This window comes from Protomyctophum parallelum, assembly GCF_964188405.1.
Source record: "Protomyctophum parallelum genome assembly, chromosome: 21".
Classification (NCBI taxonomy): domain Eukaryota; kingdom Metazoa; phylum Chordata; class Actinopteri; order Myctophiformes; family Myctophidae; genus Protomyctophum; species Protomyctophum parallelum.
In genome coordinates this window covers 13,620,700-13,645,650 of record NC_139713.1, presented here as the reverse complement: position 1 = coordinate 13,645,650, position 24,951 = coordinate 13,620,700, and the positions used below count along the sequence as shown (strand labels likewise).

Here is a 24,951-nt window from a genome sequence, read left to right as displayed (position 1 = left end):
GAAAAACCCACCTCTTCAGACTCCCATCATGGCCCGTAGCACTTACCCTAGCGCCCCTTAGATACTGTAGCACTTTATGTAGACTTGGATAGCATTTGATACTGACTTGCATTTGATGTAGTCGTAGCCCTTTATATTATATATAAATGTATAGTATAGTACTATATATAGTTTGTATAGTTTCATTATATAGATATTCCACTGTTACGCTCTTAGCTTACGCATGTTTCATGACAACTACTTTTTATGTATGTGATGTATTGCCATGCTTTTTTGTTTTTTGCTTATTGAAAATTGCTCTGGATTAAGAGCGTCTGATAAATGCCTACATTGTACACATAGGGGGTTTTCTGAAAACTGTCAGGATTTAGAAGGCATTCGTAGAATCGTCCTCGGGTTAATGACAACTTGTACGTTTGGTTAACAGAATCCTCAGGATTCGTAAGGACCCTCCCACCTTGCAGCCGCCTGTCCTAACAGTTTGGTTGCCTGTCCAATAGAATCCTCAGGATTCGTAAGGACCCTCCCACCTTGCAGCCGCCTGTCCTAACAGTTTGGTTGCCTGTCCAATAGAATCCTCAGGATTCGTAAGGACCCTCCCACCTTGCAGCCCAAGGAACCGCCTCCCTCTCTGTTGGAAGCTGACCTCACGGAGTTCGACGTGCAGAGTTCCAACCTCCCCTCCGAGGTCCTCTACATGCTCAAGAATGTCAGGTAACGCACTTGAACTTGAACTATGAATACTTTGAAGTACATTTTGAGTGAATTTTCAATTTCCGTACTTTTACTTGTAACAAAGTAGTTCTAAATCGCAGTATTGGTACTTTTACTTAACCCATTATTAGGGCGGGAACCCCTTTTGGTGTTAGCGTTACGTTATGCTTTAGCTATTGAAAAATAGTAGATCTACAAGCTCATAGCGAGCTTGTAGGTCTGCTATTTTAGAAAAATCGACTGACATAGAAACATAGCTTTTTCAGAAAACTGTCGGGATTTAGAAGACATTTTTTAGAATCTGATGATCTCAGGTCAAAATGGGTTTTTTAAGTAAAAACAATTGAGTACTTTTTTCTACCACGGACCACTTCAGGGTCCTGGGCCACTTTGAGAAGCCTCTGTTCCTGGAGCTGTGTCGTCACATGATCGTCATCGAGCTACAGGAAGGCGAGGGGCTGTTCAGGCCCGGAGAGGACGACGACAGCATCTACGTCGTTCAGGACGGACGCCTCGAACTCTGCATCCACGAGAATGTAGGTACATTAGGGCTGACCTCGATTGGTCGAATAGTCAACTAATCGATCGGAACGGGTCTCAGTCGACTGACCACCTCTCAGTCACCAAAAAAAAAAATATATATATATATATATTTTTTTCCCCTTTTTTCCACAAAGTATTATTGTATTATTCCACTAGGTCTGTGGGGGACATAAACACATTTGAACATGCTTTCTGACTGTTTTTAATCAATCTCCAATGTGCATGTGGAGTGTGTCTGCCTGTGTGGCAATGTGCCACTGCCTGTGACTTGAATCGCACAGTGCGCTGGCCTGATAGACTCCAGAATCTCAATCTCACCTGCTGTGCTCAATCTGGCTAATGACAAGCCTCTCAGTCGATGTGGGGGTGCTCAGTCGACTATCAGTCGACTGCCTCCCCCTGGCCAGCCGGGGCGCCTGATGGAGGGGAAAGGAACTGGTTGGAATAACGTGTTCCTTCCACGCGCTATACGTCCAACCAGGGAAACTTCCCCCCTGTCAGGTGTAAAAGGAGCAACTTGGACACTCAGGCATGAAGGAAGCATGAGTTCAAGTCCGTTGCTCTCCCCATGTCCCCCATATATGGGGGACTAGGTTGGTGGAGGGTGTGTTAGAGCCCAGGATCACATTAAATGATTGACACAGGGGTGAAAAATGGGTTACAAAATCGTGGGATAAAAATATATATTAAGACTATCAGTCGACTAACAGCAAATTTATTCATATTAATTTCGACTATACAAATCCTTAGTCGGGGACAGCTCTAAGGTACATAATCGTCAAACTCTGCATCCGTGAGAATGTAGGTACATAATCGTTAAACTCTGCATCCATGAGAATGTAGGTACATAATCGTTAAACTCTGCATCCATGAGAATGTAGGTACATAATCGTTAAACTCTGGATCCATGAGAATGTAGGTACATAATCGTTAAACTCTGCATCCATGAGAATGTAGGTACATAATCGTTAAACTCTGCATCCATGAGAATGTAGGTACATAATCGTTAAACTCTGCATCCATGAGAATGTAGGTACATAATCGTCAAACTCTGCATCCGTGAGAATGTAGTAGAGAAATATGTACAAAGCGTTCTCCGGGTCTGATATGGACGTAAGATGAAGCCTGTCAGTAAATCGCCATCTTTCTAGATCCGTTTGGGCCCAGCTGGCCATTGGCTGGCCCAGACATCGAGGCGGGACTTCCCCCTTCTCCTTCGTTGGTTTTTATTTTGACTCGAGCGGGGGGGGTGGTCCCGATCATAGACTGTAAAGGTAGCCACGCCCCTCAGAACATACTGGACTTTATGGTAATTTTTTTAATAAATGGGACCATAATTTTCCAAAAAATATATTATGACATGAGAAATGACACTTTAAACTAGTGACTGGAAGCAGAGAGTATTCATGACCATGTTTATTAAGGTAATACAGTCTAGGTGAAGTTGGGCCCAAATACATGGTCAATGTTGTACTTTTACTTGTAACAAAGTAGTTCTGAATGTGCAGTATTGGTACTTTTAATTAAGTAAAACAATTGAGTACCTTTTCCACCACTGACTGTAATATGTATAAGTGCTAGTATTATATTTTCTATTTTATCCCATTCTGAACGGGAACCCATTTTGGTTAGCATCATGTCGTGCTTTAGCTATTTAAAAATAGCAGATCTACAAGCTCATATCGCGCCACCGAGTGGCGCGATACGAGCTTGTAGGGCTGCTATTTTTGAAAAATCGAAGAACGACTGACATTTTTGGAACCTGATCTCAGGTCAGAATGGGTTCATCAGACCAGTGTGTGTCCAGTGGAAACCTCGTATCAATCTGATCTCAGGTCAGAATAGGTTATTATAATATATCATTTTTTTATTTCATTATTCTATATTGTGCATTGCAGGACGGCACAGAGCCAGTGGTGAAGGATGTCCTCCCCGGGGACAGTGTCCACAGCCTCCTCAGTATTCTGGATATCATCACTGTGAGTTCATCATCTTTCCTCCGTCCGTCCGTCCGTCCTGTCCGACTGTCCTCGTCCCATTTTTGGGGGTGGGGGCGGCGGTGGCTCAGGGGTAGAGTGGCCACTAGGGGGCGGCGGTGGCTCATGGGGTAGAGTGGCTGGATGGTAACCGCAAGGTTGCCAGTTCGAACCCTGTGTGCTCCCCCTGCAGAGTTAGTGTCGAAGTGTCCTTGAGCAAGACACTGAACCCCCTAATTGCTCCTGATGTGCAGGTTGGTGCCTTGCATGGTTTCCGCCGCCTTCGGTGTGTGAATGTGTGTGTGTGAACGGGTGAATGTAATGCACAGTCTATGTAAAGGTGTGTGAATTTGTGTGTGAATGGGTGAATGTAATGCACAGTCTATGTAAAGGTGTGTGAATGTGTGTGTGAATGGGTGAATGTAATGCACAGTCTATGTAAAGGTGTGTGTGTGAACGGGTGAATGTAATGCACAGTCTATGTAAAGGTGTGTGAATTTGTGTGTGAATGGGTGAATGTAATGCACAGTCTATGTAAAGGTGTGTGGATGTGTGTGTGAATGGGTGAATGTAATGCACAGTCTATGTAAAGGTGTGTGAATGTGTGTGTGAATGGGTGAATGTAATGCACAGTCTATGTAAAGGTGTGTGAATGTGTGTGTGAATGGGTGAATGCAATGCACAGTCTATGTAAAGGTGTGTGAATGAATTAATGGGTGAATGTAATCTATGTAAAGCGCCTTGGATAAAAGGTGATATATAAATGCTATATAAATAATGCAACATAATATGTTGTGTTTTGTTGTATGCATTTTCAATTAAAATTTGGACATATTACTATTCTTGTAGTTTAGTTAATTTGATCGCAAAAGACATGTCTTTCATGCATGTCGTTCTCCTCCTTGCCTGCCACACAGGGATATCCAGCGCCGTACAAGACGGTCTCGGCGCGGGCTGCTTCCCGCTCCACTATCTTGCGCTTGCCTGCGTCGGCTTTCCAGTCGGTGTTTGAGAAATACCCGGAGACGCTTGTACGCGTTATTCAGGTAAACGGCTCTCTACCGAGGAACATCGTCTGTGTTTGTTAACCCATTTAGGCCTGATGTCGACATTAAAAAAAAGAAGTCTTCTAAATCCTGACAGTTTTCTGAAATACCTCATGTTTCTGTATCAGTGGTGCTCAATATTTCATGTCAAGGACCCCAAAAAATGCCTTCTGAATTCTGACGGTTTTCTGGAAAAAGCCTATGTTTCTACGTGTCAGTGGTTCTCAAACATTCTCATGTCGAGGACCCCCCCAAAATATAGTATAGCATCTCCCTTTAACACTGAGATGATTTGTGTCCTCGGAGTTAAGTCAACTCTCAGTCAGTCTGTCCTGTCCTGTCCAATCAAACAAAACGACATATTTCTTTTAAAGCCACTTTATTGGCTCTGTCGTTAACCACACCACCTGCACCGAAAAGACACGATGAAAAGCATTTTTAAGCATTCTCGTCTTCTGTGTGTGTGTGTGTGTGTGTGTGTGTGTGTGTGTGTGTGTGTGTTCCAGATAATCATGGTGCGCCTCCAGAGAGTCACCTTCCTGGCTTTACACAACTACCTGGGCCTGACAACCGAACTCTTCAATCCGGTAGGCGGGAATTACCTAAACGCACCCTTCTCAATCACACTCTCTCACTCTGAATGGAATTCCCCCCCCCCCCCCCCCTCCCCAAAAAATTCAGTGATTTCACTTAATTCAAATATCACTTTTTTTTTTGTTTTGTTGCGATAATCCTCTCTACTATAGAGTGTGCTGACCATATAAGGAGTTCCTCCCTGTCCCCAGTTAACCCCTGGGTTTTTTTTGAGTGAAATCACTGAATATACCTTTAAGACGGGGAGTATAGATGGATCTCCGTACATTCACAATCGCATCCTTTTTTAAATTTGAATTAAATTAATGCACACATACACAGACAGGCCATACACGGGCAAGCTGGTCAATTTCACACAACATTAAGCGCAGAATCTCCATAACGAGTCGTAAAGCTCAGCTCAGAAAAACATATATAGGTTAGCGGACGGTTCCCAAGCCTTTTCATGCCAAGGATCCTCACATAGAGATCCTCACATGGGCGCGGCTGTGGCTCAGGAGGTAGAGCAGGTCGTCCAATGATCCCTGGGGTCGGCGGTTCAAATCCCGGCTCCTCCTCCTGTCCTACATGTCGAAGTGTCCTTGGGGCAAGAAGACACTGAACCCTACATTGCCTCCAATGAGTCGGTCGGTGTGAGCTCGCCACCGTCGCTGTGTGAATGTGGGAAGTGAGGACTGCTGGCGTCGACTGTTCGCCGCTTCACCTCCCAAATGTATGAACAAATGAACCATTGTAAAGCGCTTTGAGCACTTGGGAAAAGTGCTATATAAAAATGCAATTCATCATTCATTATAGCCTCCAAATACAAATAATTAACAATGTCATCTCACCACCACAATGACCACATATAATATTAATACGTCGGTCATATAGTCTTGTCTTTTTTATTGTGGTTATCTTAGGTCACATTCTCACCTAATACTTCGGTAGACTCAGATCCGTATGGGCGGGGAAATGTAATTCTTGCATATTTAATTGGCTGGGGTTTGCCTTCACACTGTCATTCGCAGCAATTGGAAACGCAGCAGGGGGGACCTTTATCAATGTGTTCCATTCATAAACTATAGCCCTACACAGTGAAATCTATGGTGATAAAATTACACTCATAACGTGCATGTGTCGTGCCGTCTGGGACCCCCCCCCCCTCTCTCTCTCTACGCACGCAGCCGCCACACACTGTTCTTTTGGGCATGGAGGCACAGCGCTGCATGAGCGCACTGATATAACTCCCCAGTCCCACACAGTGACAGCACTCCATGTTTACGGCACGCACAGACAGACAGACAGAATATTATGTAGGCTATAATACACTGCAGTGTTTTTATGTGTTTTCTTAAGCAATTGATTAATGTACACGTCCTCATTTCGATCAGGGCTTCAGTCTCCTTATTCGACCACGTCTATCCACAGTAACGGGACATCTTTGCGCTGCGTAAAATATGCCTTCTCCGTCTCCAACTGTGTTCAGCTCCTCACCCGCCAGTGCCGCCACATTATGTTTGCTTCATTTCCTTTATTTACTGCGGATTGCATTCACACCTGCACCGAATGTAGTCAAGTGCGATTCGAAGCGAAGCGAAACCCACGTTTTTGGGCGGAGTAAAATGCGGTTATTTGCTGCGCATTAGGATTCGAATGAGCCTTCACACCTGCCAAACGAAGCGCACTTTCTGACAATGCGCAGCAGGATTCGTTTTAATCGCAGCAAAGCTCTCTGGTATGAATGCGACCTTATACTTCCAGGAGCGTCAGGCGGTGCCCTTGACAAACGTCAACAATGTGGTCGGCGGAGAGGCGGCCAGTCCAGCCAAGATAAACCGCCGGCCGCACTTTCAGGACGACTCCTTTTCTGCCGGTGTCACGGAGGTCCTCCCCGCTGAGACAGGTGCTACACTGATTGATTGATTGATTGAAATATGTATTAACAGTTTGCAGAATTACAGTACATTTCAAGCACAAACTCAATACAAAGACTGTTAACTGTGAGTGGACGACCCAATTAAGCATTACACTTGTTTACAAGAGGGTCCACCTTGTTCAATAATTTAGACCTGAGGCCGATTCTACAAATGCCTGACAGTTTTCTGAAAAACCCTATGTTTCTATGTCAGTCGTTCTCAAACATTTTCATGTCGAGGACCCCCAGAAATATATGTAATTGGCCGCCGCCGACCCACATCTGAAAATATGTTGTTCCAGAGACCCCCCCCCCCCCAAGAAGCAAATATATAGTATGAGTTAAAAGCGTTGCTCTGAAAGAATATATTTTCACGATAAAAAAAGAAATAGCAGACCTACAAGCTCATAGCTTGTAGATCTGCTATTTTTCAATAGCTAAAGGATAACATAATGCTTAAAACAACACCAAAAGGGGTTGCCACCCCCAAAATATATTCAAAGCAAATGCTGTAATACTGTATACGTTTGAATGCTTCATGGAAGGTGTAGACGTTGAATCCTTTAAAACTCTTTCAGCGCCCCCTGGTGGTCACCAGTCTTGGCTTTCGTTGGCAATTAGCCCATTATAAATAAAAGAAAGAAAATGTAATTCTAGTATGCATGTCATGTGCATGTCATCACCTGCACACCAGATTAGAGGAATTTTCAAAATATGGAAAAAATATATAATAATCGTCTTATCGTCCTTGGCAATCGGTGCATAATTGGATTCATCTCGTCTTGTCGTCCATGGCACCTAAAACTGTTTTAACATGAATCCAATCGTTCTCGTTGAACGGAGGAGGAGGAGGAGGACATGTGAAGATCTGACATAACACTTTACTAGGGGGGTCCTTGAGGGAGTTCCAGGAGGGTCTTATATACACACACCCCCCCCCCCCCCCCCGGCGGACAAAAGGTTCTAAAAATGCTCAACCATCCTCTTCCTCCTCCCGTCACAGGTAACGACAGAGCCAGAGTCGCCATCATGGAGGAGCTTCCCGAGTCCAGTCCTGTCACTCACAAAGTAAGACCTCTCCCTATTCCCTTATTCTGTCTGTTCAGTGTACAGAAAGCATGCCTGTGTGGTTCTGCAAACGCACAAAAAACATAAACATCAAATTACAATCATTTCCATCAACAAAATACAACTGGCTAAACATACACAAACATCACCTGCCTAAAACATGCACACATTTCCAAACACTTTTACAACAGCACATACATAAATCAGTACTCACAACAAGGAGACGCACACACGCTGCTGTGGTCTGTACAGAATGAGCAGACAACTAGGCTTGACAAACTCTATTAAGTGTGCTGTGCTGATTGCAGGGTGGACACAGGTGCTCACTAATTGAGAATACAGCAGGGATAGGCTAGGGTCAATTTACCAGCCAACAGTTCTTAATTGAGGAGGTCAGCATGACCTCAGCTCAGTACTTGAGTATATTTGAGCTGGCCTTTTTCACAGTCCCATTTGGACCATCTGTTCTTGCTGTATAGCCTCAGACAGTGTGTCAGTTTCTCCTGAATCGACTCCTCCCATCGTCCCTGTGTTGGAGGTTTCCATCTGTCCCCGTTTTCTCTTATCGATTTCTTTCCTGCCGCCAATAAAATGTTTACCAGATATCTATCCTCTCCTCGTATTGAAAAATTGCAGATCTACAAGCTCATAGAGCACCGGGTGCTGCGCTACGAGCTTGTATAGGTTTTGAAAAATTGTGAAAATGTGGTGCAAATCTTTGAATATATATATATATATATATATATTCTTTCGGAGCGAACGTGTGTGGCTGTAGCTGGAGGTGAAAGCCCAAGACAAATTAACCCCCTGTGGACGATAAAGTTTACCTTGACCTTGACCTCTCCGTGTTCCTCCCACCCCCACCAGTCCATTCTGAAGAAGAGCGTGACAATGCAGGACGCCCCCTCGGCCGTGTTCCACTACGACTACGCGGACGGCGGCGGAGGGCGCTACGGCGGCGGCGACGCGGTCGGCGTCCACCCCAGTAAGATCAGTGCCATCTTCCAGGCCGCTAAGAAAGACCTGATGGGCATCATCCAGTTGCAGGCGAGTGTGCCATTAAGAAGTGCTCGACTATAACACGTCTGACCCATTTTGGGGCGGCGGAGCCGGGAACCCCCTTTTGGTGTTTTATAAGCGTTATGTTGTACTTTAGCTGTTGAAAAATAGCAGGTCAGTAGCTTGTAGATCTGCTGTTTTTGAAAAACCGTGAAAATGTTGCCCAAATGTTTGAATATATCCTTTCGGAGCGAACGTTTCTAACTCAAATCTTTGCTTCTGGGCGGGGGGGGGGGGGGGGGGGGGGATCCCCGGACCAACATATTTTCAGATGGGGCTCGGCGGGCAATTACATATATTTCTGGGGGCCCTTGACATTAAAATGTTTGAGAACGACTGACTTAGAAACATAGGGTTTTTCAGAAAACTGTCAAGATTTAGAAGGCATTTCTAGAATCGTCCTCGGGTCCGGAAACTCTCCCCTGTCAGGTGAAAAGAAGCAGCTTGGACTCCTCATGCATAGAAGGAAGCATGAGGTCAGTCCGCTGCCCTCATTACATTAGATAATTGACACTGGAAAAAATGGGTTACAAAATCGTGGGATAAAAAAAACTAAAACATGTCTAATGTTCTTTTATATTGTGCTTTTTTAATGTGCTTTGTTTGTTGTTGTTGTTGATGGACATCAATACGTGGCGGTTCTGCAGCATTATGTTATACTTTAGCTATTGGAAAATAGCAGATCTACAAGCTCGTATTGCGGCACCGTGACCGAGTGCCGCACTACGAGCTTGTAGATCTGCTATTTTGGGGAAAATCTTTGAATATATATTCTGTCACAGTGAACAACATATTTTGAGATGGGGGGGGTCGGAGGCCAAACACATATAATCCTGGGGGTCCTTGACATGAAATAGTTTGAGGACCACTGACACAGAAACATGGGGTTTTTCAGAAAACTGTCATGATTCAGAAGACATTTTAGTAGAATCTGTTCTCTAAATGAGTTAACGTCTCACCCGTGCAGGATCCCAGTCTCCTGGAGGGCAGAGTGACTCTTCACCAGGTCAAAGCGGGGTCTGTGGTGGCTCGCCAAGGAGACCAGGTTAGAGAAGAACCCTATATAACTCTTTTATGTTTTCTACACTTCAGTGGCATTTAGTCATCCATTTTGCACCGTTGTGCTGAGGGCTGTGATATTATTTCTTTCTCTTAAAACACAATCGGCGCCGGGATTTCTTTCAAAATAGAAGCTCGGGGTGCCGGGAAGATATTTTTTTTACCCCCCCCCCCCTAAAACATGATCAACAGGTACTATGATTATACTCTGAGGAAGATTCCTTTAAAAAAACAAAACCTGAACCTAAGCCTCGCCCACAGCTGTTGTTGTATGATAATGTGGGAGGGGTTAGGGTTATGATGTCACTGGTGTTATTTCGATTGGGACTTTTGACACTAAGGCTTTCAGGAAGAAACCAAAAAATACACAGTGATTGTGTGTCGTCCCCCCCCCTCCCCCTAAAACATGATCATCAGGTACTATGATTATACTAGGAGGAAGATTTCTTTCAAAAAACAACATAGACATATTTTAATATTCTAACCACACATGGGGTCTATTAGACTCGATCAAAAATCACGGCAGTCCATCTTTGGAATGAAAGCCATTACCTGAGTGAGTGCGTGACCATACGAGACACCACCTAATAACCACGTTGGCTTCCCTGTCCAATCTGTGCTGTGAGATAGTTACAATGTACAGTAAATCATATTAACCCATTTTGGGCGCGGGAACCCCTTTTGGTGTTCTAAACACTTATAATTTAGCTATTGAAAAATACCAGATCTACAAGCTCATAGCGCGCCACCGAGTGGCGCGCTACGAGCTTGTAGGTCTGCTATTTTTGAAAAATTGTGAAAATGTGCCTTAAATCTTTGAATATATATTCTGTCTGTGTTTTCCGTTTTTAACTCGAATCTTTGCTTCTGGAGGGTCCCTGGAACAACATATTTTCAGATGGGGGGTCGGCGCCATTGTATATAATTGTTGGGGTCCTTGACAACCACTGACCAGAAACACCAGAAAAAAATACATTTTAAAAAAATGCATTTTTTAAATTTCGACGTCAGGCCTGAATGGCTTAATGTGGTGTTCAGCGGTGAAGCTGCATTATACAGACTTGTGTGTGTGTGTGCTATAGTAGTGTGATGAACGGTTTATGGTTCACCAGGACCAAATGGAAATAGCATCATAAATACTTAACCAATAATACGGACACACACACACACACACACACACACACACACACACACACACACACACACACACACACACGGGTTGTGGCTGTAAATCGTGCCGAGGCTGGCTCATCCTTTTCCTTCTTGTGTATTAGGGCCCACAAACATAGCACCAACTCAGTAAAACCGAGGTGTGTGCTTTCCTTTTATGCCTTGTTTTTTTTTTTTTTTTTTTTTGCAACCAAGGGTGCCGTGACATTGTCAAGGAAGTGAATGCACATTTTCTTTTTGCATGATTTGGAATGTTGTTTTTGAGTGTTTTGCTATAGCCACTCCCATTAGACGGCTATGTGTGTCCCTATAGTATGTGTGTGCGTGTCGTGTCCGTCCTAGCACGCACGCACGCACACACACACACACACACACACACACACACACACACACACACACACACAGAGTTGTTTACGCGCACAGTCGCACACGTGCACTCACAAAATGAAACAAACGGGACACCAGTGTTGAGTGAGGACGGTGAAACCAACGGGACACCAGTGTTGAGTGAGGACGGTGCTGCTGGCCTCGGTAAATAAATATTAAAAAAAGGCTGCAAACTCGGAGCCAGGATGCAAAATGTATTTCAAAATAAACCAACGTTTCAGATCGACAAGCTCGTGGCGCGGCACTTGGTGCCGCGCCGCGAGCTTGTAGGTCTGCCATTTTTTTTTTAATCGTGAAAATGTGTCCCAAATCTTTTAATATTATATTCTTTCAGAGCGAACGTTTTTAACCCCCCGGGGGGGGGGGGGGGGGGGGTTAGCTATAGCCACTCGGTGGCGCGCTACGAGCTTGTAGGTCTGCTATTTTTGAAAAATCGCGAAAATATTTATTTCAGAAAACTGGAGGATTTAGAAGATTTTTTTTTTAAATTTCGAGCTCAGGTCTAAAGGGGGTTTTAACCCATTTTGGGGGGAGACCCCTTTTGGTGTTTTAAACATTACGTTATACTTTAGCTATTGAAAAATAGCAGATCTACAAGGTCATAGCGCGCCACCGAGTGGCTCGCTACGAACTTGTAGTTCTGCTATTTTCGAAAAATCGTTAAAATGTGGCGCAAATCATTGAATATATATTTCAATTTTAACTGAACATTTTTAAATAAAATATTTTCTTCTGAAAATTTCTTCGAAAAGAACGACCAACATAGAAACATAGATTTTTTCAGAAAACTGTCATTTTCAAACAGACATTTTTAGAATCTGATCTCGGGTCAGAATGAAAACTGTCAGGATGTAGACGACATTTTTAGAATCTGATCTCGGGTCAGAATGGCTTAAAGCATCCTCCTCTCTCTCTCTCTCTCTCTCTCTTTTGGGGGACCATTCCAGGAGGTGAGCATCCACTTTGTGATCTCCGGCCTGCTGCACGTGTACCAGCGCATGATCGACCGCGAGGAGGAGACGTGTCTGTTCGTCACCCACCCCGGGGAGCTGGTGGGCCAGCTGGCCGTGCTGACCGGAGAGCCGCTCATCTTCACCGTGCGCGCGCTTCGCGACTGCAGCTTCCTCGCCGTCTCCAAGACTCACTTCTACGAGTTAGTTTGTTTTGACGACGCGACAAAATATATGCATCTCATCAGTATATAGGGCCTTTTTAAACCCATTTTGACCTGAGATCAGATTCTAAAAATGTCTGTTTGAAAATGACAGTTTTCTGAAAAAGCCATGTTTCTGTGTCAGTCGTTCTTCGATTTTTCAAAAATAGCAGACCTACAAGCTCTTAGCGCGCCACTCGGTGGAGCGCTATGAGCTTGTAGATCTGCTATTTTTCAATAGCTAAAGCATAACATAATGCCAACACCAAAAGGGGTTCCCGCGCAAAATGGGTTAAACCCATTTTGACCTGAGATCAGATTCTAAAAAGAAAAATGTCTTCTACATCCTGACAGAGAGAGAGAGAGAGAGAGAGAGACTCGGTTCACACGGGTGTGATTTTTCAATAGCTAAAGACACGCCCGCGACTCACCACCAGACCTGGATTCTGTTTAGCTTTTTTGTTTTTTTACTGTACGCTTGCGTTGTTGCCCCACCTCTTCAACAGACCTGGAGGAGACCTGTCGTTGATCCAGGCAACAACGCCTCCTGCGTTCCTCGCTTCACGTTTACAAGGCCCTTAAAGCTGCTATAAGCAATAATATGTCAACATTTTAATTACTTTTTTAAATTACAGCCAGCAATGGGTAGAACGCTCCCCCGAAAGATGTAGTCTCTTTGACACATCTAGAGGCCGCAATCTGCATTCAAAGATGTTCCTAGACGCTTTGTCATTGGTCGAAAAAAAGTTTTGTCAACTAATACAAACTATAGACTGAAATGTTAGGAAGGGACTAGTGGACAAGAGATCCAGTATGAGTAAAAAAACAAGTCATTTATGATTTTACACTTGAAAATGCAAGAAAATACAAGCTTGGCTATTTTCTGCAAGTGTAAAATCGGCCGTTACGACTACATTTCAGTCGACTAAATCACCTGTAGATTTAGTCGACTAAAATCGTATGATATTTAGTCGAACTAAAACTAGACTAACACTAAAACATTCCAGGTGATTAACCCATTTTGGGCGGGAACCCCTTTTGGCGTTAGCATTATGTTATGCCTTAGCTATTGGAAAAATAGCAGATCTACAAGCTAGTAGCTTGTAGGTCTGCTATTTTTGAAAAATCGAAGAACGACTGACATAGAAACAGCTTTTTCAGAAAACTGTCAGGATTTTTTTAATTTGATCTTGGGTCAAAATGGGTTAAAATATGACTATAAAGCTAAAGTTTCATTCCAAAGCCTAAAACTAAAATAGAAATGTTGCTGCCAAAAACAACACTGACGCGTTGCGTTCATGTTGCTTTGTATTTCTACTTGACCAGGATCATGTATTTCTACTTAAACAGGATCATGTATTTCTACTTGACCAGGATCATGTATTTCTACTTGACCAGGATCATGTATTTCTACTTGACCAGGATCATGTATTTCTACTTGACCAGGATCATGTATTTCTACTTGACCAGGATCATGTATTTCTACTTGACCAGGATCATGTATTTCTACTTTGACCAGGATCATGTATTTCTACTTTGACCAGGATCATGTATTTCTACTTTGACCAGGATCATGTATTTCTACTTTGACCAGGATCATGTATTTCTACTTTGACCAGGATCATGTATTTCTACTTTGACCAGGATCATGTATTTCTACTTGACCAGGATCATGTATTTCTACTTGACCAGGATCATGTATTTCTACTTTGACCAGGATCATGTATTTCTACTTGACCAGGATCATGTATTTCTACTTGACCAGGATCATGTATTTCTACTTGACCAGGATCATGTATTTCTACTTTGACCAGGATCATGTATTTCTACTTGACCAGGATCATGTATTTCTACTTGACCAGGATCATGTATTTCTACTTGACCAGGATCATGTATTTCTACTTGACCAGGATCATGTATTTCTACTTTGACCAGGATCATGTATTTCTACTTGACCAGGATCATGTATTTCTACTTGACCAGGATCATGCATTTCTACTTGACCAGGATCATGTATTTCTACTTAACCAGGATCATGTATTTCTACTTTGACCAGGATCATGTATTTCTACTTTGACCAGGATCATGTATTTCTACTTGACCAGGATCATGTATTTCTACTTTGACCAGGATCATGTATTTCTACTTTGACCAGGATCATGTATTTCTACTTTGACCAGGATCATGTATTTCTACTTGACCAGGATCATGTATTTCTACTTGACCAGGATCATGTATTTCTACTTGACCAGGATCATGTATTTCTACTTGACCAGGATCATGTATTTCTACTTTGACCAGGATCATGTATTTCTACTTTGACCAGGATCATGTTGTATTTCTACTTTGACCAGGATCATGTATTTCTACTTTGACCAGGATCATGTTGTATTTCTACTTTGACCAGGATCATGCGGGTGGAGCCCACCGTCGTGCTGAACGTGGCCCACACGGTGGTGAGGAGAATGTCGTCCTTCGTCAGACAGATCGACTTCGCTCTGGACTGGATGGCCGTGGAGGCTGGCCGGGCCGTTTACAGGTAACGGTCGTCTACAAGTTAACCCATTTATTTAGTCCTGACGTCGAAAAAAAAAAAAAGTCTTTTAAAATTATGAACATTTTCATGAAAAACCTCATGTTTCTGTATCGGTGGTGCTCAATATTTCATGTCAAGGACCCCAAAAATGATATGTAATTGGCCACCGACCCTCATCTGAAAATATGTTGTTCCAGGGACCCCTCAGAAGCAAAGATTGAAGTTAAAACGTTTTGAAAGAAGAATATATATTCAAAGATTTGCGCCACATTTTCACGATTCTTCGTCTACAAGTTCGTAGCGTGGCACTCTGTGCTGGGGGGTATATTCGATGACATCCCACTGTTGCGCAACATCGAGTGTTGCGCAACAGACGCTCCCAGCCTGTGGAGCGATGCGATCGGTTTTGAGATCAATAATCTCCGTCCTTTTGATGAATCTTCGTCCTGGGCGCTGGGCGTTACTAATTGAAAAGACGGTGAATTTCATCCTGTGCGCTAAAGGGTGTTATCTCTTCCTAATGGTGCCGACATCAATAGCCTACACTAGAGTATGTTAATGCAATATAACATACAATCTGTATGATAGAGTATGTGCAGGCCGGCTCTATTAGCTCAATGGTAAAAATGTCTGTGCAGGAAACTATGTTCAAATCCAGGGTAGGAGAGAAACGTTACATATATTAGTGCTGCTTCAAAAGGAAGAAACCTCGGGCAGAAATAGACTCCATGTGTAATATTTAACATATTGACCTGTGCTCAGCGTCATATAAAATGTCGTAACTTTTAATGTCTTAAACGTGGAAGTCAATATTGATGCAACGGAACTCAAATTCAACCGATGTTGTGTGGTAGATCATGTTTATTTGATTTTCCAAATCATTTCTATACATACAGTAGATTTCTGTCTTTCAGATCTATAATAAAAAAAAAAAAAGGTACATACATAATACATATGCCTCTACACACTAAAATAAACAATAATTACATGAGGAAAAAGTTAACTAAGTAAACAGTAAAAGTATCATATATGTAATTAATTTATAGTAGGCCTAATAATAGCCATCAATTGATTCATATTACATTTTATAATGTTGATAGTTCCTTCATCATCATCATGATGTCTAACTATGTCACCCACAGTTACACTGACCTTCCCTGGTGTGTGTGTGTGTGTCATGTGTGTCATGTGTCAGTATCAGGATCACAGAATGACAGCTTTCCTCTGTTCCAGTTCAGCTTGACTGGTTAGGCATGCACCGAATGGGAAATCCGTTGCCGAAAACCTAATACCGTATATAGGAAACAGTTGGCCGAAAACCAAATAGCCGAATATGATCAATATTATATACAGTATCATTATGGTTTTTTTGTCTTCATCATGTCTATGGTACATTGTCCAGAGTTAGACTGATCTAGGTAAGATCTTCAGAGCAACACCAGTACCAGTATAAATGTATGGAAAGAGTGTGTCAGTGAATCTGTGTGTGAAGGTGTGTATGTGTGTGTTAGTATCAGGATCACAGAATGACAGCTTTCCTTCATTCCAGTCCAGCTGGACTCTGATCCTCTGAGCTTTCTGCTTCACTGAGAGTACAGTCTCTGACCCTGAGGAGTCTGCTTCGTATGTACCGCCACATAACCTTATTCTCCAGATTGGACCCCCGGTGTATCCCTTCCTCTGATAGGACTCTGCTAACACACCTACTGACCAGAGTGTATTGTCTCCAACCTCAACATCCCAGCTGTGACTCCCTGAGTTAAAGCCTTCAGAACCAAGGACATGGCACTTCTGGTTAAACCTCTCTAGATTGTCTGGAAGCTTCTGTCTCTCTCCCCATGTCACGCTGGTCAGATCATCCATTATCCAGTATTCTGGATGGGCAGTGTTGGGGTCCAGAATGACAGGAGTGTAGGAGACAATGTCCTTCATCTTGTCCCAGACTCTGAAGGCCAGGTTGCCCAGGTGTTTGGACAAGTCTATCAGTGTTCCTGAGACCGGTTGTGGGTCCCGCACCCGCAGTGTGACCTGGACTCTCTCCATCGTGGTCTTGTAGTTCTGCAGGAATGAGATGTTTTCAGCTCTCAGCTCCTCCTCTATGGCTCTGATCGCGTTTGAAATGGTTGATATGTCTCTGTTCAGACCCTCTGTCTTCTCCTTCATCATCTGACTCTTCTGCTGCTCTTCCTTCCTCAGTTCGGTGATCCTGGCCTCCTCTTCATCATGTAGAAACTGATGAAGCTTCTTAAACTGTTCCTTCATCTGCGTCTCTGTGTGTCGGGTCTGGAACGTAATGTGTCCTGCTGTTTGGTCATAGTTTGTTTTAGTTTTATTAAAGACCTTCAGTTTGTCCTGTAAACGCTTCAGTGATTTCCGGACCTCCTCCTTGAGATCCAGAGCAGCTTCATCGACGGGTCTGAAACGGTGCAGGTTGGCGTGTTTTTCTGAATGAAGACACACGACACACACTGGCTGTTGACAATCCAGACAGAACAGTTTGAGATTTTCAGCGTGCAGACCACAGAGATCCTCAACCTCAGACCCTGTTGACATTTTCTTCAGTCTCTCCTCTAGGAAGGCCTCACACAGGTTCTTCAGAGCCAGGTCTATGGGTAACTCCCTTGATTGTCTCTTCTTACAAAGGGGACACTCCTTGATTTCCTTCCTTCTCCACCAGTCATGTACACAGTCTTTGCAGAAGCTGTGGCTACACGACAGGAGAACAGGATCTTTAAAGACGTCGTGACACACAGGACAGGAAAAGTCCTCTTCCGAAAGAGACACCTTGACAGCCCTTTTGCCTTTTTAGTAAAGATACGAACACTCTGCTCAAGACAGGAAATCCAGCCAGTCGGTTGTGTTAAACACTCTTGTCTTCTAGAATGTTCCCTGAAGTTTACTTTCGCAGTGAATCGTGCAGGCTCTTGTTAAAGTCCATTCAGCTGACAGAGTCAGCAGCAGGTTGTTCCAGTGGTCTCTGGGTCACTATTCCCTCCTGTAGCTGTGGATGGAAAGACAGTCTGTCCTCCTCGCTGGAAGTTGTGCGTTTGATCCAAAGTGCAATCTTACCGTCTCAGATGAGTCAGGTGAGGGGTGGAGCTTTGACAGACCTGTTGCAAAGTTCACACACACACACACACACACACACACACACACACACACACACACACACACACACACACACACACACACACACACACACACACACACACACACACACACACACACACACACACACACACACACACACACACACACACCGTGTGCCTGATTCAGTATAGACCACACAAACTGGGTGAACGGTATTGGACAGTCTTATCTATTTTTAAGTATAGACAAGACAAATAGACAACGTGTAGGGAACAAGAGAGTGAACAAAGGACATACGACACCCTTGTACAACTGTAAATTCCAGTCACCTGCCTGCTCTTCATGAGCAGTTTAGGGTTCCGTGTCGTATACTCGTCACAACATGTGTAATTATTTATTTTACATTTTGGATGCAAGCTCCTGCCCCTCTTTTTGTGTGTGGTGCATGAGGTGACATTGGTTTGGTGTTGTGTTCATTTCTTTTCAAAATCAGATTTACTTGCCATAGGCCTACTGCCTATATGATTTGTGATGGAAGACTAGTTTATATCTGTTGATGAAATTGTACATTTATTTAGTCTTAGTTTTAGTCATCATAGCTTAGTTTTTATTTAGCTTTTATTTCATTTTGTCAGTAAAACAAATGTAGTCGACGAACATTCATCATAGTTTTAGTCAATGAAGTCAAATGGTGCAGACTTCCCCTGCTTCACCTGTAGACATTTAATCATTTACTGTTTGTAGTAGTTATATTTACATGACAAATATTTGCATTTAAATAAATCATCGTACATCATCCATTCCAGGGCCTTTCTGCCTTTCTGTGTGGAGTTTGCATGTTCTCCCCATGTGTCCCCCTAGGGTAGGTACCCTCACATGTTCTCCCCATGTGTCCCCCTAGGGTAGGTACCCTCACATGTTCTCCCCATGTGTCCCCCTAGGGTAGGTACCCTCACATGTTCTCCCCATGTGTCCCCCTAGGGTAGGTACCCTCACATGTTCTCCCCATGTGTCCCCCTAGGGTAGGTACCCTCACATGTTCTCCCCATGTGTCCCCCTAGGGTAGGTACCCTCAAATGTTCTCCCCATGTGTCCCCCTAGGGTAGGTACCCTCACATGTTCTCCCCATGTGTCCCCCTAGGGTAGGTACCCTCACATGTTCTCCCCATGTGTCCCCCTAGGGTAGGTACCCTCACATGTTCTCCCCATGTGTCCCCCTAGGGTAGGTACCCTCACATGTTCTCCCCATGTGTCCCCCTAGGGTAGGTACCCTCACATGTTCTCCCCATGTGTCCCCCTAGGGTAGGTACCCTCACATGTTCTCCCCATGTGTCCCCCTAGGGTAGGTACCCTCACAAAAAACATGCAGTAATGAGTGTAAACGGGCTGTGAAAAGTGGTTAAGTAATCAAATGGCAGGTGTGTTAGTACCTAGCAGATAACGTCCCATAGCTGGGGGGTACGAACACTTAGTATAGAAAGAATTAAAGTTTAAAAAGCCAACATGTTTCGACTCCTTAGAGTCTTCATCAGGGCATGAATGATTTAAGTTCATCAGCTCTGTTAGTCACACCTTAGTCCTGTAAAGTTATATACACTGTAGGACACTGTTTCCTAAGCAGTGGGTTGGGACCCATTTGTGGCACCAATTCTTATGAGTAGAATTTCGCGTCCTTTGCATGGCAAATGGGAAGAAGGCAATAGCGGGAGGGCGATGTGAGTGCTGTACTGTACCCCTTTGTACTGTACTGCACTCCTTAGTATTGTACTGTACTGCACTCCTTAGTATTGCACTGTACTGCAATGTTATCCTCTGTACTGTAGTGTACTGTACTGTACTGTACTGTTATTAGTGTTGTTATTATTGTTGTTGTTGTTATTGTTATTACATGGATTATTGTTCTGATGTGAGCTTGTTTGTAAATGAGTCAGTTCACAAAAAAGCTTATTGTTATTATTATGATTATTATTATTAGTATTGTTATTGTGATTGTTATTATTACATGGATTCCAAAATTGCTAAATATAAAAAAAAATATATTTTATTATTGACATTTTTACAAACAAATAAATAGGCTAGTTACAGTAGCTAAGCTGCCCACTTAAGCACCCTGACCACACCCAGCACAATGACATTAGCACCCCTGGCTAGTTACAGTAGCTGCCCACTTAAGCACCCTGACCACTGCAACAATGACATTAGCACCCCTCCCCACCCCAAGGATGGGCTATAGGTGAGGAAACCTGGTGTGACTGTGTCTCTGGCGATCTTGGGCACGGTGGCTGTGCACAGCTGAGAAGTGAGAAGGCTGTGTTAGTGGTCTGGGTTGTGTGGTTTGTGTTACTATGACAGCAGAATGTCAGTAGTGCATACATAATGTAACATAGATTACACACACACACACACACACACACACACACACTAGGGCTGTCAGTTCACCTCTATAATCCAATTCGAATTTCATTGCTTCATTATTTGTAATTTTCGAAAATATTCGAATATTTACATTGTTTATTTTAGCTCATATTTAGCCTATAATAATACACAGAATATAATACGATGCACGTTCTGTCCACTAGAGGGCCCCCCCTTCCAAACGGCAAAGCCAGTAGCTCATCATGATGACAACGGTCATAGCATCGTGATTGTGTAGTTGTGACGACGACGTGACCGTGGCCCTGACAGGCGCTATGTCTGTCTGTCCTGCACGTGTCCCCGTCCCCCTGTACGTTGGGACCAGTGGACTAGTCCGCTCTGACAAGGCGTAGTTATGCATATCATGTCAATACTCTCGTGACTCGTCTCGGACGGGCGGCCAGCGTCCCTGGTTGTGGCTTGCGAGCAGGCCACCAGGGGAGCTTTAGCTCACTCTAAGCGCCGCCGCTCCTCCGGACATTTCGGAACTTTTCGGAACTTTTCGGGGGTACCGCCTGGGTTCTTCGCGACGGGCTTGACCATGCGGAGTAGCCCTCGTCGGCCCGCTCAGGACCCACGGAACCGCGGGCTTGTCAGCGGCAGTACCGCGAGGCCACGGGGCCTAGAACGCACGGAAATCGAGCCTCCGAAAATATTTTCGAGACATTTCGACGTTTTTGACCGCGTGCTCAGCCTTTGCAATCGGGGCCCTTGTCACCTTCGTGTAGCTGGCTAGTCTCCGCTCATTTATCACCGGGCCACTAAGCCGTCTCTATTACGGTCGCGAGGCCACGGGTCCGGAACCCGGCCCACATTCGCTCGAGACGTGAACGTGCACGTTTTCACATGCAGTGGAAGCGGCCGGGGAGATTTCACAGCGGTAGATTCGTTACTCAATACATTTAGTGAGCGGATAAAATAACAAAACAAAATAAAAATATGAAATAGAATTAATAAATGATAAAAGCTCCATTCGAATGGCAATTTTAGCTTTCGAATATATATATATATTTTAATATTCGAATTTCTTTCATATTATGAAATTCGTTCTGACAGCCCTAACACACACACACACACACACACACACACACACACACACACACACACACACACACACACACACACACACAGGGCAGGGGGGAGGTGTCACTCTCTGTGTGTCACAATGCAATGGGCTGTATAGGAATGAGAAAGCATACATTGACATTGGCAAAGCTGAAGGTGGAACAATGGCATCCCCATCAAATGTCTTTTGTGTAGAAATTCTGAATGTCCATGTAATGTGTTTATCTGCTCCAATTAATTGATTAGTCGTTATGGAGTTGCCGAGTGATTGGCAACTAATGGATAGACACACACTCGCAATTGCGGCTGGAGGGCGACACACACACACACACACACACACACACACAGGGCGATGTATGGATAAATCAGTGAGAGTTGGGAAATGCACAGAAAGAAGCAACAATGCACGGGCGTGCAAACGATGAAACACACACACACACACACACACACACACACACACACACACACACACACACACACACACACACACACACAGGGCGATGTATGGATAAATCAGTGAGAGTTGGGAAATGCACAGAAAGAAGCAACGATGCACGGGCGTGCAAACGATTAATCACGCACAGGCAAATGTTTGGAGAAGCTGAGAAGCACACGCATACTGTGATTACCTGTTTCTGTTTCGTTTGCGCGACAGGCTCGCAAACGTTTGGCGGCACGCGTGTATTGAGAAAGTGCGGTGTGTTTTCTTCGTGGCATGATGTATTCCAGTCCAGTTATAACAAAAAATACTGTGGAATGAACTGCTTTTCACATGGGGTTGGAGCAGTGGCCACTGGTGTCTGACCACGCCACAGACTTCCACGCTTACTGCTTCAAGCTTGACAGTGGTGCTGCGGTGGAATGACCGTGCCTCCTGTGTCTGAAGCAGTTAGCATGGAAGCTATAGTAGTTGGTCGTATGGATTATGGAACCTTTCCCTCCGATTGCAAACAACCATGACGTTATCCACACGTCCATCCGATAGCTTTTACATTTAAATGTAAATGTCCCATCCACTGAGCAATAGCGAAATAAGCGCCTTCATTCATTGGGCTTTGGGCTTTCTGACGGAGCTGCTGTACTGCTGCGTCGCTCAAGTCGCTCTATGGAGCAGTGTAGAGTAGGCGTGGCGCAGCGAATTCACTGTGAAGGACTGGCCAGTCTGGCCCCAACATGACGATTTTGACGTAGGCTGTTGAGCTTGCGCAACAACAGCGTGTTTCACAACAACAGCGTGTTTCACAAAAGTAATATTTGTAAAGTAAATAAGACATTTGAGTGAATGCAATGTAGCCTATATGTATTCTGGGAGCGTGCAGAAATTATTTTGCATAGAGAGATGTGTGGTAAAAGTGTGGTTTGGTCGGAGAAAGAGCACGGATAAAGGCAGATAAACGGTGTACCCCTGTCTATTAGGGTAGCAGGATTAGATATTTATTTTCTTGTCCTGCATTTCAAAATATATTTGTTGATGATTTTAACTATTTTAAAACAAACAAAACAAAGAATTTCCATAAATGAGAATTTAATAATAACCTGTTTAATCCCACCAGTCACATATTATGTGACCACTGTTAGATAAGTTTAGATAAGTTTAATAAGTAATAACACAGAGCCATCTAGAGAATGAGACACATTAAAGTCCAGGACTTTATACCTGATATAATGTGTGTAATAGGTTTCGCCACCAAGCCAGTCATGAACCAATCACTCCTAAGCAGGGCTGTGCACACATAGACATCAAAGGGGGCTTCAGCCCCTGCCCTTTTACCTGTCTGTAAAACAACTGCCCTTTCCAGACCATGAATGCAGCATTTACTATGGTGAAAGAAATGCAAATGCCCTCCTTTCCTTTCCATGCCATGCCGGAAGGCAGCAAATTGTACGGGAGAATTGTTTTTTTTCCCGAAGTCTCCTGAACTTGAACACATTATTTTGCGTTGAACCGATTTGTTTACAAATTCAATGTCGTTACACACAGCATCTCCACTATAGCTAAAGAGTGCTGGGTTGCGCCCCGGAAATAGCTGATCTACAAGTTCTCAACGCGTCGCGCTGCGACGCGTTGTGAGCTTGTAGATCTGCTATTTTCACTTATGTTTGTCCAAACGTCCCCCTGGCCCTCAACAACAGCAGCCACAACAGACACACCGTAGTGTTAGATCCACATCATCATCTACAACTCCAAGTGAACATGTGTTCCTTCCTTGTTACAACTCACTGCCTTCAACGGCAGATACAATTCAAGTCAACAATCAATCAATAATATATCAGTATTATGATATTAACTAGAATTAATTAGAATACTGATATATTATTGATTTCAGCTGTTACAATTCCAAACATGACCCGCTCTAATTACTTCAGTTTATATTACCAGTAGTAGCTGAATGACTAGTATTAGATTTTCATTGTATTTTCTTTTCTTTTTTTTACGTCCAATGAATTTGCATTTGCGTTCATAAAGTTAAGATAAGTATAACTAAATGCATTTGAAATCAAATAAAAAAATCACTTTTCAGGATTCCAATTAAAAAATAGTAAAACAGATATTCAGGATTTCAATTAAAATATAGCAAAAATAGCTGATCTACAAGCTCAAAACGCGTCACACTGTGACGTGGTTTGAGCTTGTAGATCGGCTATTTTTGCTACGAACATGCAAGGTGGCCCCTCTGGAGTGAGTGTGGAAATATTGTGGCCCTCTGCATCATCAAAGTCACCCACCCCTGTGGTAGAGTATGTTAATGCAATATAACATATACAATCTGTATGATAGAGTATGTGCAGGCCGGCTCTATTAACTCAATGGTAAAAATGTCTGTGCCAGGTTCAAATCCAGGGTAGAAGAGAAACGTTACATATATTAGTGCTGCTTCAACATTAAGAAACCTCGGGCAGAAATAGACTCTATAAAACGGGGGTAATATTTAACATACTGACCATGTGCTCAGCGTCATATAAAATGCCGTAACTTCTAATGTCTTCTTAAACGTGGGAGTCAATATTGATGCAACGGAACTCAAATTCCACCGATGTTGTGTGGTAGATCATGTTTATTTGATTTTCCAAATAATTTATATACATAGATTTCTGTCTTTCAGATCTATAATAAAAAAAGGTACATGCATAATACATATGCCTCTCTACGCACTAAATGAAACAATAATTACATGAGG

General features: G+C 43.5%; 2 protein-coding genes across 2 annotated transcripts in view; one reads left to right on the top strand and one right to left on the bottom strand.

Annotated features, from left to right (window-relative positions):
• pnpla7a (patatin-like phospholipase domain containing 7a) overlaps window positions 1–24,951 on the top strand; it is a gene marked incomplete at both ends in the record, with an annotated part of 97,446 nt that overhangs the window by 9,875 nt on the left and 62,620 nt on the right. The window contains 11 exons of the mRNA XM_083794357.1: window positions 574–714; window positions 1,091–1,250; window positions 3,156–3,236; window positions 4,151–4,279; window positions 4,786–4,866; window positions 6,617–6,758; window positions 7,774–7,838; window positions 8,706–8,885; window positions 9,865–9,942; window positions 12,461–12,666; window positions 15,074–15,205. Of these exons, the coding sequence (XP_083650483.1) occupies window positions 574–714; window positions 1,091–1,250; window positions 3,156–3,236; window positions 4,151–4,279; window positions 4,786–4,866; window positions 6,617–6,758; window positions 7,774–7,838; window positions 8,706–8,885; window positions 9,865–9,942; window positions 12,461–12,666; window positions 15,074–15,205 (1,395 nt within the window). The remainder of the gene's footprint in view (window positions 1–573; window positions 715–1,090; window positions 1,251–3,155; window positions 3,237–4,150; window positions 4,280–4,785; window positions 4,867–6,616; window positions 6,759–7,773; window positions 7,839–8,705; window positions 8,886–9,864; window positions 9,943–12,460; window positions 12,667–15,073; window positions 15,206–24,951) is intronic.
• On the bottom strand, window positions 16,607–21,250 carry LOC310879587 (E3 ubiquitin-protein ligase TRIM35-like; the record flags this gene model as incomplete). Its single annotated transcript, XM_083794359.1, has 3 exons — window positions 16,607–18,003; window positions 20,536–20,600; window positions 21,162–21,250. 3 exons carry the CDS (start codon window positions 21,248–21,250, stop codon window positions 16,607–16,609), a joined length of 1,551 nt encoding a protein of 516 aa, XP_083650485.1.